Source organism: Elgaria multicarinata, chromosome 16 (genome assembly GCF_023053635.1).
Source record: "Elgaria multicarinata webbii isolate HBS135686 ecotype San Diego chromosome 16, rElgMul1.1.pri, whole genome shotgun sequence".
Lineage (NCBI taxonomy): Eukaryota > Metazoa > Chordata > Lepidosauria > Squamata > Anguidae > Elgaria > Elgaria multicarinata.
The window spans coordinates 27,706,553-27,719,790 of NC_086186.1; the positions used below are offsets into that span (position 1 = coordinate 27,706,553).

Consider the following 13,238-nt stretch of genomic DNA (forward strand, 5'->3'; position numbering starts at 1 on the left):
GGTGCTAGTAGATTTACAGCAACCACACCTAACTTGGTACCCTCCAGAATACAGTTCTCAGCATTGCTGACCATTGGCTATACTGCCTGAGGCTGATGGGAGTTGAAGTCCAAACACCTGCAGGTCACCAGACTGGGGAAGGCTAATCTACTTCACTTCCATAACACCCTCCCCAAAAGTGCTGAGTGTGGATTAGTACGGACAGTGTGTGCCTTCAGAATACAGGCTACGTACCCAAAGCTTTCTGGTAATGCAGAGAGAAGCCAATAATCTGCTCGCTGTTGAACTCTGGCCGTTCCCAGGAGACCAAGACTGTTGTGCTGGAGAGAGAACTAGCCGACACCCTCTTAGGAGCGCTGGGCAGGCCTTCCCGCACAATCACCTCCAGCCTGGCCGTGGCACACGCCATGCCCAGGTGATTTTCCGCCACGCATTGGTAGTAGCCGGCGTCATCCAACCCAATCTGGTTGATCACCAGCGCGCCGCTGCTCTGGATCTTCACTCGTCCTTTGGACAGAAGAGGCTCCCCGTTCTTCATCCAGTGGATGCTGGGAGACGGCTCGCCTTCCGCTTTGCAGGCAAACCGGGCGGTGCTGGCTCGGGTGCGGGAAATGGTTTCAGGAGCCTGGGAGATGGTAGGAGGAGCTAAGAGGTAGAAGAACTCAATTAGCACGGTTGGATGTGGCGTCTTCTCTTCTTCGGTGAACAGAGCCAGAAGGGACTCCATAGGCATAATACAGCGGTGGGGGGGCTGTTTCAGCCAGAGGGCCAAATTCTAATTCAGAGATGCTCTCAGGGCACACATTCCAGTGATGGGTGAGGTAGGGTGACCATATGAAAAGGAGGACAGGGCTCCTGTATCTTTAACAGTTGCATAGAAAAGGGAATTTCAGCAGGTGTCCTTTGTATATATGGAGAACCTGGTGAAATTCCCTCTTCATCACAACAGTTAAAGCTGCAGGAGCTATACTAGAGTGACCAGACTTAAAAGAGGGCAGGGCTCCTGCAGCTTTAACTGTTGTGATGAAGAGGAAATTTCACCAGGTTCCCCATATATACAAATGACACCTGCTGAAATTTCTTTTTCAATACAACTGTTAAAGATAAAGGAGCCCTGTCCTCCTTTTCATATGGTCACCCTAGGTGAGGCCAAAGAGAAAAAGCCCCCCCCTAAAAAGTATCAAACATACCAGCATATTTTAGTTTAAAAGTCTTCCTGCCAGTCACTAAGCTTTGGAGAGGCATTCTGACCATTTAGAATGGAGAAAGAACTTCACGAAAGGTGGGAAATTGCCAAACGGTTGGCAGTTGAGAGAAAGGAGGCGGGGGTGTGGTCATCAGGGGACCCAGGAATGCCAGATTAGGTCTCCAGGCCTGAAGTTCCCCACCCCATATATAATACATATAAATAAATGGCAAACGCTTCCCTCTGAAGTAGTAGGCTGGCCATATAGAAAGGAGGACAGGGCTCCTGTATCTTTAACAGTTGCATAGAAAAGGGAATTTCAGCAGGGGTCATTGGTATGCATGCAGAACCTGGTGAAATGCCCTCTTCATCACCACAGTTAAAGCTGAAGGAGCCCTGCCCTCTTTTGTACCTGGTCACACTAAGCAGGGCTCCTGCAGCTTTAACTGATGTGATGAAGAGGGAATTTCACCAGGTGCTGCATGTATACCAATGACACCTGCTGAAATTCCCTTTTCTATGCAACTGTTAAAGATACAGGAGCCCTGTCCTCCTTCTCATATGGTCACCCTAGAAAGTAGACCAAAACCTTCCAGCCTAGTCTTTGAGTCACGAGCAACACATCTTCACTTTGACAAAAGAAAGGAACGCCAACCTAAACCATTTCCCCTAGCTTCTTCCTGGTGAAATAAACACAAGGGCCCCCTATAAACAAGCCAAAGAAATACTGATCTTGCAGAAACACAACATTCATAAGAACATAAGGAGAGCCCTGCCGGATTAGTCCGAGGGTCCATCTAGTCCAGCACTCTGTACACACAGTAGCCAACCAATTGTTGACCAGGGAACCACAGGCAGGACATGGTGCAGCAGCACCTTCCCACCCATGTTCCCCAGAAACTGGTGCATGCAAGCTTACTGCCTCTACTACTGGAGGAAGCACATAGCCATCAGGGCTAGTAGCCATTGCTAGCCTTCTCCTCCAGGAATTTATCTAATCCCCTTTTAAAGCCATCCAAATTGGTGGCCATCACCACATCTTGTGGTAGCGAATTCCATAATTTAACTATGCGCTGTGTGAAGAAGTCCTTCCTTTTATCTGTCCTGAATCTCCCACCAATCAGCTGCATGGGATGTCCCCATTGGGTTCTAGTATCAATGTCTCCCTTTGTAATAACCCTGCGGTCCCCGTGAAGATAGCACAAAAGCAATTGGACAATTTCACGGATGCACAGAAATGGCTGGTTCTCTGTTCTCACCAAGGACTCGGAGCTCAGCTGCAGCAGTCACAAACTGCCTGGTCTGGGGTTTATTGGCGCGGCAAACGTAGACCCCTGCGTGATGAAGCTGGGCATGAGGAATCAGGAGATTAGTCCGCCCCAACACAATCACCTCTGTGGAAATAGGGTTCCCATCTGTAAAAAGTAGGGGGGGGGGGAACCTTTGAATCCATATGTGGAATATCAATGTTGAAAAACTTCATGCTATAATCTAAGAAGTTCATAAGAACATCAGAACATAAGAAGAGCCCTGATGCTGGATCAGACCAAGGGTCCATCTAGGCCAGCACTCTGTTCACACAGTGGCCAACCAGCCATTGGCCAGGGATGAACAAGCAGGACATGATGCAACAGCACCCTCCCACCCATGTTCCCCAGCAACTGGTGCACACAGGCTTTCTGCCTTGAATACTGGAGGTAGCACACAACCATCTGGGTGAGTAGCCATGGATAGCCTTCTCCTCCAGGAATTTATCCAACCCCCTTTTAAAGCCATCCAAATTGGTGGCCACCACTACATCTTGTGGTAGTGAGTTCCATAATTTAACTATGCACTGTTGGAAGAAGTACTTCCTTTTATTTGTTCTGGATCTCCCACCAATCAGCTTCATGGGATGTCCCCTGGATCCAGTATTTTGAGAGAGGGAGAAAAAGAGAGCTTCGGCTATTGGGTGGTATGAAAATGTAATAAATACATAATAAATATATAAATAAATAAAAATGTCACCCTATCTACATTCTCCACACCATGCATAATTTTGTCCACCTCTATCACATCTCCCCTTAGCCTTCTTTTTTCCAAGCTAAACAATCCCAGTTGATGTAACCTTCCCTCATAGGGGAGATGCTCCAGCCCCTTAATCATTTTAGTAGCCCTTTTCTGCACTTTTGAAATCTAGCTGGATCATGTCCTTAATATGACTTAATTTAGGTATTACAGCAAGCTTTTGCCCCCAATTTTATTTCTCCTGACTTCAAGGGCCAAATTTGCACAGAGTCATCCTGATCTATTATTATTATTATTATTATAATCTGTAAACACCTTGAAATCAATGCAGTGATTACTAGAAGCCAACATGGATTTGTCAGGAACAAATCCTGTCAGACTAATTTGATCTCATTTTTTGATAGGATAACCTCCCTTGTGGACTGTGGGAATGCTGTGGATGTCATATATCTTGACTTCAGCAAAGCTTTTGACAAAGTACCACATGACATTCTGATTAACAAACTAGCTAAAAGTGGGCTAGATGGAACAACTATTAGGTGGATCCACAGTTGGCTACAGAATCGGACTCAAAGAGTACTTATCAATGGAACCTTCTCAAACTGGGGAGAGGCAACGAGTGGGGTGCCGCAGGGCTCAGTCCTGGGCCCAGTGCTCTTCAACATTTTTATTAATGATTTGGACGAGGAGGTGCAGGGAACGCTGATCAAATTTGCAGATGACACCAAATTGGGTGGGATAGCTAATACCCTGGAAGACAGAAACAAACTTCAAAGTGATCTTGATAGGCTGGAGTGCTGGGCTGAAAACAACAGAATGAAATTTAATAGGGATAAATGCCAAGTTCTACATTTAGGGAATAGAAACCAAATGCACAGTTACAAGATGGGGGACACTTGGCTCAGCAATACTACAAATGAGAAAGATCTTGGAATTGTTGTAGATCACAAGCTGAATATGAGCCAACAGTGCGATATGGCTGCAAGAAAGGCAAATGCTATTTTGGGCTGCATTAATAGAAGTATAGCTTCCAAATCACGTGAGGTACTGGTTCCTCTCTATTCGGCCCTGGTTAGGCCTCATCTAGAGTATTGCGTCCAGTTCTGGGCTCCACAATTCAAGAAGGATGCAGACAAGCTGGAGCGTGTTCAGAAGAGGGCAACGAGGATGATCAGAGGTCTAGAAACAAAGCCCTATGAAGAGAGACTGAAAGAACTGGGCCTGTTTAGCCTGGAGAAGAGAAGATTGAGGGGAGACATGATAGCACTCTTCAAATACTTAAAAGGTTGTCACACAGAGGAGGGCCAGGATCTCTTCTCGATTCTCCCAGAGTGCAGGACATGGAATAACGGGCTCAAGTTAAAGGAAGCCAGATTCCGGCTGGACATCAGGAAAAACTTCCTGACTGTTAGAGCAGTGCGACAGTGGAATCAGCTACCTAGGGAGGTTGTGGGCTCTCCCACACTAGAGGCATTCAAGAGGCAGCTGGACAACCATCTGTCAGGGATGCTTTAGGGTGGATTCCTGCATTGAGCAGGGGGTTGGACTCGATGGCCTTGTAGGCCCCTTCCAACTCTGCTATTCTATGATTCTATGATTCTATGATTCTATGATTATTGTCATCATTATCAACAACAACAACAACATTATCTTCATTTCTATACAGCCCAATAGCCGAAACTCCCTGAGAGGTTCATAACAATACACAGATAAAAACAGCATTTTTTAAAAAAATAAAAATCTACAACTGATTGTTTAGAGGTGCCACTGTCAGACTGTGCAAACATGTTCCCTGAGTACCCCCAGAGACACATCGGCATGGCTGGAACTTGCAAAGATCAATGGATGCTCACGTACCCAAAATATACAGAGGAAAGGCGGTGGGGTGTGTGTGGATTACATCAAAATTCATCTCCCATACAGCAATGTTCTGGATTATGGTTGACTTTAAATGCCTGACTGATCTCTGAACTTGCAATTTTAGACCAACATATTTATTTCTTTATTGCATTTATATACTGCCCCATAACCAAAGCTCTCTGGGCGGTTTACAAAACTTGCTACTGTCCCTTGATGGTAAATCATCAAGTTTGAGACTTTGGTTACTTTCACACGCCACCTTTCCTTCGAAAGGGAAACACCACATTTCTTTTAAAACAGGCACACACACACACACGTTCCAAACTCCCCAAGTGACTTCAGTGATCTTGATCACATCTTATAATCCTAAAGATAACCCAAGAGTTATTTTTTCCTAATGCACCAACAGATGCGTCAAAATTCCCACCAGCCCTGCAAAACCCCTACAAAAAGCCCGTCAAAGGCCCGACCCTTGCGCCCTGACCTTTCAAAGCTGGGGCGTCATTCAATATCAGCCGTGACTAATTTAGATCAAAAGGCATCCGGTAACTAGAATTTCGTATCTTTTACAGATCAAACATCATAAATAAATTGCATGCTTTGTGTCACTTTAGCTTTAATTGGCAAGCTCAGCTCAGAAGCCTCACTTTAGCCAGGACAACCTCTGCCTTCCTATATTCAGTTGCAGTTTGTTAACGTCCCCACGGCGCGTTCCTCCTTTAACGGATTTCAAAACGAAAGGGTCCCAGAGCCGCCTCTCAGCATCAAAAGAGTGATTATCTTCATTTACCCTCCCGTATCCAGGAGACAAACGGGGTGGGAGTGGCGGAGGCCATGCACTCCATCACGGCACTCTCTCCTGCCACCACGGTGGCGTTCTCTGGAGCAGCAACAATGGACACGTCCTCGGTCACTGGCAGCTGATGACCTAGTGCAACGAATTCCAAAAAGAGACAAAGAGGTCAAAATGTTTTAACAAGCCAAACTGAACGTCTGAATGTGGGGTTCTTTTTTGTTAAAAACAACAACACAAATCCAGTTTCCCCAAGTCCAATGTTGCTTTTAGATCTTGTATATTATTATTATTATTATTATTATTATTATTATTATTATTATTATTATTATTATTCCTTTTTCCCAGTACTGGGACTCAAGGTGGTTTACAAGATAAAACATGTACAATTAAAACATAAAAATATGAATTTACAAAAGTAAATTAATTTACTTTTGTATGAATTTTGTATGCTTTTCACTGTCTAGCTCCTTCCTATCTTTCCTCTCTCATCTCACACTATTGCCCCGCTCGTGCTCTTCGCTCCTCTGATGCCATGTTTCTCGCCTGCCCAAGGGTCTCTACTTCCCTTGCTCGGCTCCGTCCATTTTCTTCGGCTGCCCCTTACGCCTGGAACACTCTTCCAGAACATTTGAGAACTACAAGTTCAATCGCAGCTTTTAAAGCTCAGCTAAAAACTTTTCTTTTTCCTAAAGCTTTTAAAACTTGATGTTGTGCGGACTTTATACTGTTAGTTTTACTCTACCCTGTGCCTGTTTGGTGCATTCTCTTCCCCTCCTTATTGTTTTATTATGATTTTATTAGAATGTAAGCCTATGCGGCAGGGTCTTGCTATTTTATTGTTTTACTCTGCACAGCACCATGTACATTGATGGCGCTATATAAATAAATAATAATAATAATAATTTACAAAAAGTAATTCTATTTACAAAAGTAAATAGAATTAAACCTGCAGTAAAATTAAAAACATTAAAAAATATTAAAAACAGTAACCTATTAATCATCATCATCGTCATCATCATCTAATACAGTAACACAGGTCCAGAGTAGTTTCCAAAACCCTGCTGGAACAAAAAAAGTATTTGCCTGCCTCCAAAAGTGTAGCACAGAGGCAGCCAGCCTGGCCTCCCTGGGAAGGGAGTTCCAGAGCCTTGGAGCAGCCACCAAAAAGGCCCTCTCCCGCAGACCCATCTGGTGTGCCTGGGATGTTGGTGGGACTGAGAAAAAAGCCTCCCCAGAAAATCTCAGAGCATGGGCAGGCTCATATGGGAGAATATGGTCTTTCAGATAACCTGGACCCGAGCCGTATAGGGCTTTATAGGTGATAACCAGCACTTTCAGTTGTGCCAGGAAACAGACCGGAAACCAGTGAAGCTGTTGTAACAGGGAAATTGGGGCAGGGGGAGAACACAATGGATAGAGACCCCTTCCAGCCTCCAACGAGAAGTCTATCAGCAAGGAAGAGCTGACCAATGTGGAGAAGATGTTTTGCTGTTAGACAGAAACACCACTGAGGAGGGGTCTCAATCTGGTCCTGATGGCCCCAGCCGTTGAGACTTGGGGCTGTTGGAAAAGCAACACCGCATGCTAACCACCACCCAGTGGTTGGGTGTGGGTTGTTGTTGAACCGTGGGTTGGTGGGTTGTCTGAATCCAGAACATATTCCACAGGGTGGCAGTTAAACACCCTGAATAACCCAACAGCAAACCAGGGGTTCTAAAGGTGGCTTGTTCAAGAAAAATAAGCCACGCTGCATGGTTAATAAGCCACCCTGTGGAAAATGCCCCGGGTTCAGACAATATGCTAACCAACAGTTCAACAAACAACCCCTAGTTCAACAACAACCCACACTCAACCAGAGTGTGGGTCAGCATGTTGTGCGAACCCAGGCAAGGTCTTATCTGCATAGACCTATCATGGGCTACACTTCACATTCATGTGATGGACTGCTGGAAAATGGCTTTAATTGTAACCCATTCCTCAGAGATGTCAGGATAGCAGACAGGAGGTGTGTGGGGGGGGATGTTACCCCATTTGATCCTCATGGCAACCTGAGAAGTAAGTCAGGCTGAGAGCTAGAGACCTTCCTGAGGTAACCTCCATCTTTTTGACTGAGTGGAGATTTGAACCAGGTTTCTCTGATCCATGTTCGCCAAACCATCCACCATATCCCACTGACTCTCGCTGACTGACATCTGCACCTTAAGATCTGTGACATTACAGAACAGATTCTATGATGTCTGACATTATTCCATTATTTATTTATTTATTAGATTTTTATACCGCCCAATAGCCAAAGCTCTCTGGGCGGTTCACAAAGCTCTCTGGGAGGTTACTTATGGGAACTAACATCTCAGCAATATATTCTACCTCCATGTTATATCTTGTGGGGTGGGTGGGTGAGGTGAACGACAATCAATTTATTACGCATCACTGATATGTTTGTATGTTTTGTTTTGCCTCAATTATGATAATTGCTTTGGGGTACTACTTATCAGCAAACGTTCTCCATGGGTGGGGGCCCTACCGTAATGCAAACCCTCATTTCCGAATTTAGTTGTCCACACATCAGATTCCTGCTGGAGTTAAGCACCTTTGCCCATTTTCCCACCCGCCTTCTTTTACGCTCAATCACATTACAAATGCCTCTCTCACAGACATAGGAAGCTGCCTTCTTCCAGGTCAGGCAATGTACCCATCTAGCCCAGGACTGTCTCTGATTGGTAAGAGTGGTGTAACGGTAAATTTTGAAGTGCCCTCCTCCTGACACTCCCCACAGGCAGCAGAGTTGATCCATCGGGGTGTGCGTGTATTTGTTGGTGAGAAAATCCACCCCCCAGCTACTGTGAGTAGGGCTGGCCCAACACATCTTGCTGCATGAGGCAACGAACAAGATGGCGCCCCATCCCCTTCCATGTGAAAGAGCCGACTAGACTGGCAAATGGATCTGTGTCTTCAGCATCCTCCACTTCACCTGAAGGCAGCAGCATAACTTAAGAGGTGCAGAGCAGGCCACATGGCACACAGGTGTCTCCTCCATCACCTTGCTGCTGCCTCCAGTATCTGCTACCTAAGGCAACAGCTTCACTCTACCTAATGTTAGCGCCGGCCCTGACTGTGAGGATTGAAGCTAAGCTCAGAGGGGAACAAGTAAGTCTGAGGGGAGTGGCAGATGATGTCATTGGCCCGGCACTTCGGCCCTGTGAGCCCTGGTTCCATTACACCACTTGCCGACAACAGCTCCCAAGGGTGCCAGGCCTTGCTCCCTGATGATAGAATCATAGAATAGTAGAGTTGGAAGGTGCCTATGAGGCCATCTAGTCCAACCCCCTGCTCATTGCAGGAATCCACCTTAAAGCATCCCTGATAGATGGCTGTCCAGCTGCCTCTTGAAGGCCTCTAGTGTGGGAAAGCCCACAGCCTCCTTAGGTCATGGGTTCCATTGTCATACTGCTCTAACAGTCAGGAAGTTTTTTCCTGATGTCCAGCCAGCTTCCTGTCACTTGAGCCCGTTATCCCGTGTCCTGCACTCTGGGAGGATCGAGAAGAGATCCTGGCCCTCCTCTGTGTGACAGCCTTATAAGTATTTTTAAACAGGAGATGCTGGTGATTTCACCTGGGACCACCTGTGTCAAATGCAAGAGCTCTATCACTGAACTACGGTCCCTTTCCAGCTCTGCTTTCTCTTTCTCTCACTCCCCCGCTCTTCCCCGTTTTTCACTTTGAGCATGAAACTACAGGATCAGGTCCACCCAGCAAAGTTATAGAAACATTGTGTTTACGAGAGCTCGTTATCGGTTACAAGAATTTTGGCTTGAGCGCTGGCCTTTTATCCAATCCATCCATCAGTGTAGGTGGACCTGCGTGTCGCACCAACGTCAACACGCGTGTCTTTTTGAGATGTTGGACGGAAGCACAAAAGAGCTCATCCTTTAAGCCACCCAAAGCAACCTGCTCCTTCTGAAAAGGGGAGGCAGCCCTGAATATTTCTTTTGCCATGTTCCTTTTTGCAAACGCCACAACGGTTTTGGGAGCGAACGAGCGTGCGCTTCGTTCTCAGCTTGCCCGATTGCAACGTCCCCTCGTTGATTAAAACTGCTCCCCCGCCAACCAACGTTTCCACTGCTTAATCTGTTGATTAAACAGGTTAAAGCTTGCAAACCTAATTATGAGATAAAGAACGAAGGGTTTTATAAGCCTCTCCTAGTTTGGGGGCCTTTGTCTCCCTTGAATGCATGCAGCACATGGGCCCTCCCTAGAAAGGGCGAGCGGAGAATGGGTGAGTTTTCCAAGCACCAACACAGCAACTGCACACTGGCCTCTTGCTCTCTGCAGAATAATGGACGAAAATCACGGAGAGATCCTTCCCCCTCCGTCCCTCTGTTGAACAGCTGCTCAAAGCCTGAATATATTCCCAGGGGAGATTCTCATGGGCTCAATAAGATTTCAAGCTCCTCTTCTGGAAAAGGGTGAGAAAGTTCACAGCAAACAGCAGAGCCCTGCTCAGTTGTCTCATATCTCGGCTGCTGACAGCTGAGAGCCAAACGGGCGGCCCGCCTCCCCTCCTGTCACCTCCCCTCCACCCGTAAGCCATGTTGGAACTCAAGTGGTTTGAAGCGGAGCTTTTGCGGAATGCAGAGGGCAGAAATTATGGCTGCTGTCAATCACCCCAGCCGGGACTCTGCTCGAGCACGTTTTTGAGCACCAGCTCTAACGCCATGCCCCAGGCATCAGTGTGGCGCAGCGGCCAGGGTGTCAGACTGGGATCGGCGAGACCCGAGTTCAAATCCCCCACTGAGCTTTGAAGTTCACCCAGTGTTTATCTCTGTCCAACCTACCTCACAGGGTTGAGTGAGGATAAAACAGAGAAATGGGGAGGTGCGGAGAGGGAGACCTTGCAGGCTGTCCTGACATCGCCTTTGCCTCCAAATCCGCGCTGCGTTGGTTATATGACGCAGTCGCAGATCCAAAGCTACCCCAGGGCAAAGAGGTGAAGATGTGCGGCTGAAAAGTCAAGAGTTTACCCCGAGTTTCCCAGCCAGAGAGTCTTGTGTGGCGCAGAGCGGTAAAGCAGCAGTTTCTGCAGCTGAAACTCTCCCCATGGCCTGAGTTCGATCCCAGCAGAAGCTGGTTTCAGGCAGCCGGCTTGGGTCGACTCAGCCTTCCATCCGCCCGAGGTCGGTAAAATGAGTACCCAGCTAGCTGGGGGAAAGGTAATAACGGCCGGGGAAGGCAACGGCAAACCACCCCGCTATAAGGCCTGCCAAGAAAACGTCAGCGAAAGCTGGCGTCCCTCCAAGAGTCAGTAATGACTCAGTGCTTGCACGAGAGGTTCCTTCCTTTCCTTCCTTCCCAGCCAGAGCAAGGTCAGCCTGGCTCTTCTGCCGGCCTGTCCTCACTCGGAGCCACTCCGGGGGTGTTCCCGGGCAGAAGGCAACCTCTTATTGGTCACCAGAAAGCCCACTCTGCCTACCTTCATAAGGACAACTTGCCACCCCCACACAACGACAATAGCGTGGATTTTAGCGGCGGAGCAGCACCAGTCCCCACTACTGCTTGAAGGAAGGATGGGATAAACACACATACGCGGCGGAAAAGTATAGGTACACAAAGGAGCCCTCTTGGGATTTCTGGTTGCCATCAATGGCCATGGGCAGTTCCCATTCAATGGACATGTTCAGAGGCAGGGGGGCGGACAGGATGTGGCCAGGTTTTCTAAATGCAAGGCTCTTCATACTTCATGGCTTTATTCCAATGAGCAAAAGCTGGCCAGGCCTATCCCAAACTGGTTGTAGTGTAGCCATGCCGTGCCCGGTTCACAAAGACTCAGCAGCCTTGCACACATGCGTGCACACAGGTGCACACTCTCACACCCACAAAAGCAGCAGCAAATGGCTGCTGGCAAACAGCTTATTTATTTATTTATTTATTTATTTATTTATTTATTGCATTTCTATACCGCCCAGTAGCCGAATATCTCTGGGCGGTTTAGCAACCATTCTTTCTTCAGGTACATTATTGGCTACTTGGCGGTTGACTTCACAGCCTGTGTGTGCCTTATTTCCTGCACCACTGGAAGTGGAAATGGTTAGCATGACATTCAGGGAACCACTGCAGCTTCCCAGCAGGGAAATGTGTTCCTTGAGAACTGGGAGAACTTCATTTAATCTAACAGCCCTTATTAAACTGACAGTAAGCCCATATACACCAGTTGCTGGGGAACATGGGCGGGAGGGTGCTGTTGCACCCATGCCCTAAATCAAATCAAATCAAATCAAATCAAATTTTATTTGCACCAAGCCAATGGTCATTGCAATTTATAACAGTGCTCGTAAAAGTATACATCATCAAACAAAAAACAGAAAATAAACTGTCCAGTATCCAAAAGAATTCTTAATACAAATATATTCATTATGACCAACACCCATGTTCTATTTGTGGGTTTCTGGTCGACAGCTGGTTGGCCACTGTGAGAACAGAGTGCTGGATTAGATGAACTCTTGGGCCTCAGCTAGAACTACCGGGTCTAGTGCGACGGAGTGGTGAGGATCTCGCGATATTTTTATCATGAAATCTCCCCCTCTGTGGGTTTTTTTTTTTGGGGGGGGGGTTATTTATTTATTTATTTATTTAATTACATTTATATACCGCCCCCCCAGCCGAAGTTCTCTGGGCGGTTTACAACAATTAAAAATACTAAACATTAAAAGTATACAAAAATTTTAAAAACATAAAAAACAGTATAAAAACAACAGTATCCATTTAAAAACAACAATTCTGGGGTCCATTAAAAACAAACTTAACGTTGTTAAATGCTGTGAAAATGCCTGGGAGACGAGAAAAGTCTTGACCTGGCGCCGAAAAGATAACAATGTTGGCACCAGGCGAGCCTCATCGGGGAGATCGTTCCACAGTCGGGGGGCCACCACCGAGAAGGCCCTCTCCCTTGTCGCCATCCTCTGAGCTTCCCTCGGAGTAGGCACTTGGAGGAGGGCCTTAGATGTTGAGTGCAGTGTACAGGTAGGTTCATGTTGGGAGAGGCGTTCCGTCAGGTATTGCGGTCCCAAGCCATGTAGGGCTTTATAGGTTAAGACCAGCACCTTGAATTGGGCTCGGAAACATATAGGCAGCCAATGCAAGAGGGCCAGAATCAGTGTTATATGCTCAAACCTCCCTGTTCCAGCTATCAATCTGGCCGCCGCATTTTGCACAAGCTGCAGCTTCCGGACCGCCTTCAAAGGCTGCCCCATGTAGAGGGCATTGCAGTAATCTAATTTGGAAGTTACCAAAGTATGGACAACTGAAGCTAGGTTATCCCTGTCCAGATAGGGGCGTAGCTGGGCCACCAACCGAAGTTGGTAGAAAGCACTCCGTGCCACCGAGGCCACCTGA

The 13,238-nt window shown here is 46.9% G+C and overlaps 1 protein-coding gene across 2 annotated transcripts in view; it reads right to left on the minus strand.

Annotated features, from left to right (window-relative positions):
* The window catches only part of IGDCC4 (immunoglobulin superfamily DCC subclass member 4), a 102,291-nt gene that overhangs the window by 37,738 nt on the left and 51,315 nt on the right, over window positions 1–13,238 (minus strand). For both annotated transcript variants that reach the window (XM_063142436.1, XM_063142435.1), the window contains exons 5-7: window positions 5,844–5,981; window positions 2,446–2,601; window positions 235–645 (exon numbers count right to left, since the gene is read on the minus strand). In XM_063142436.1, coding sequence (XP_062998506.1) covers window positions 235–645; window positions 2,446–2,601; window positions 5,844–5,981 — 705 coding nt within the window. The remainder of the gene's footprint in view (window positions 1–234; window positions 646–2,445; window positions 2,602–5,843; window positions 5,982–13,238) is intronic.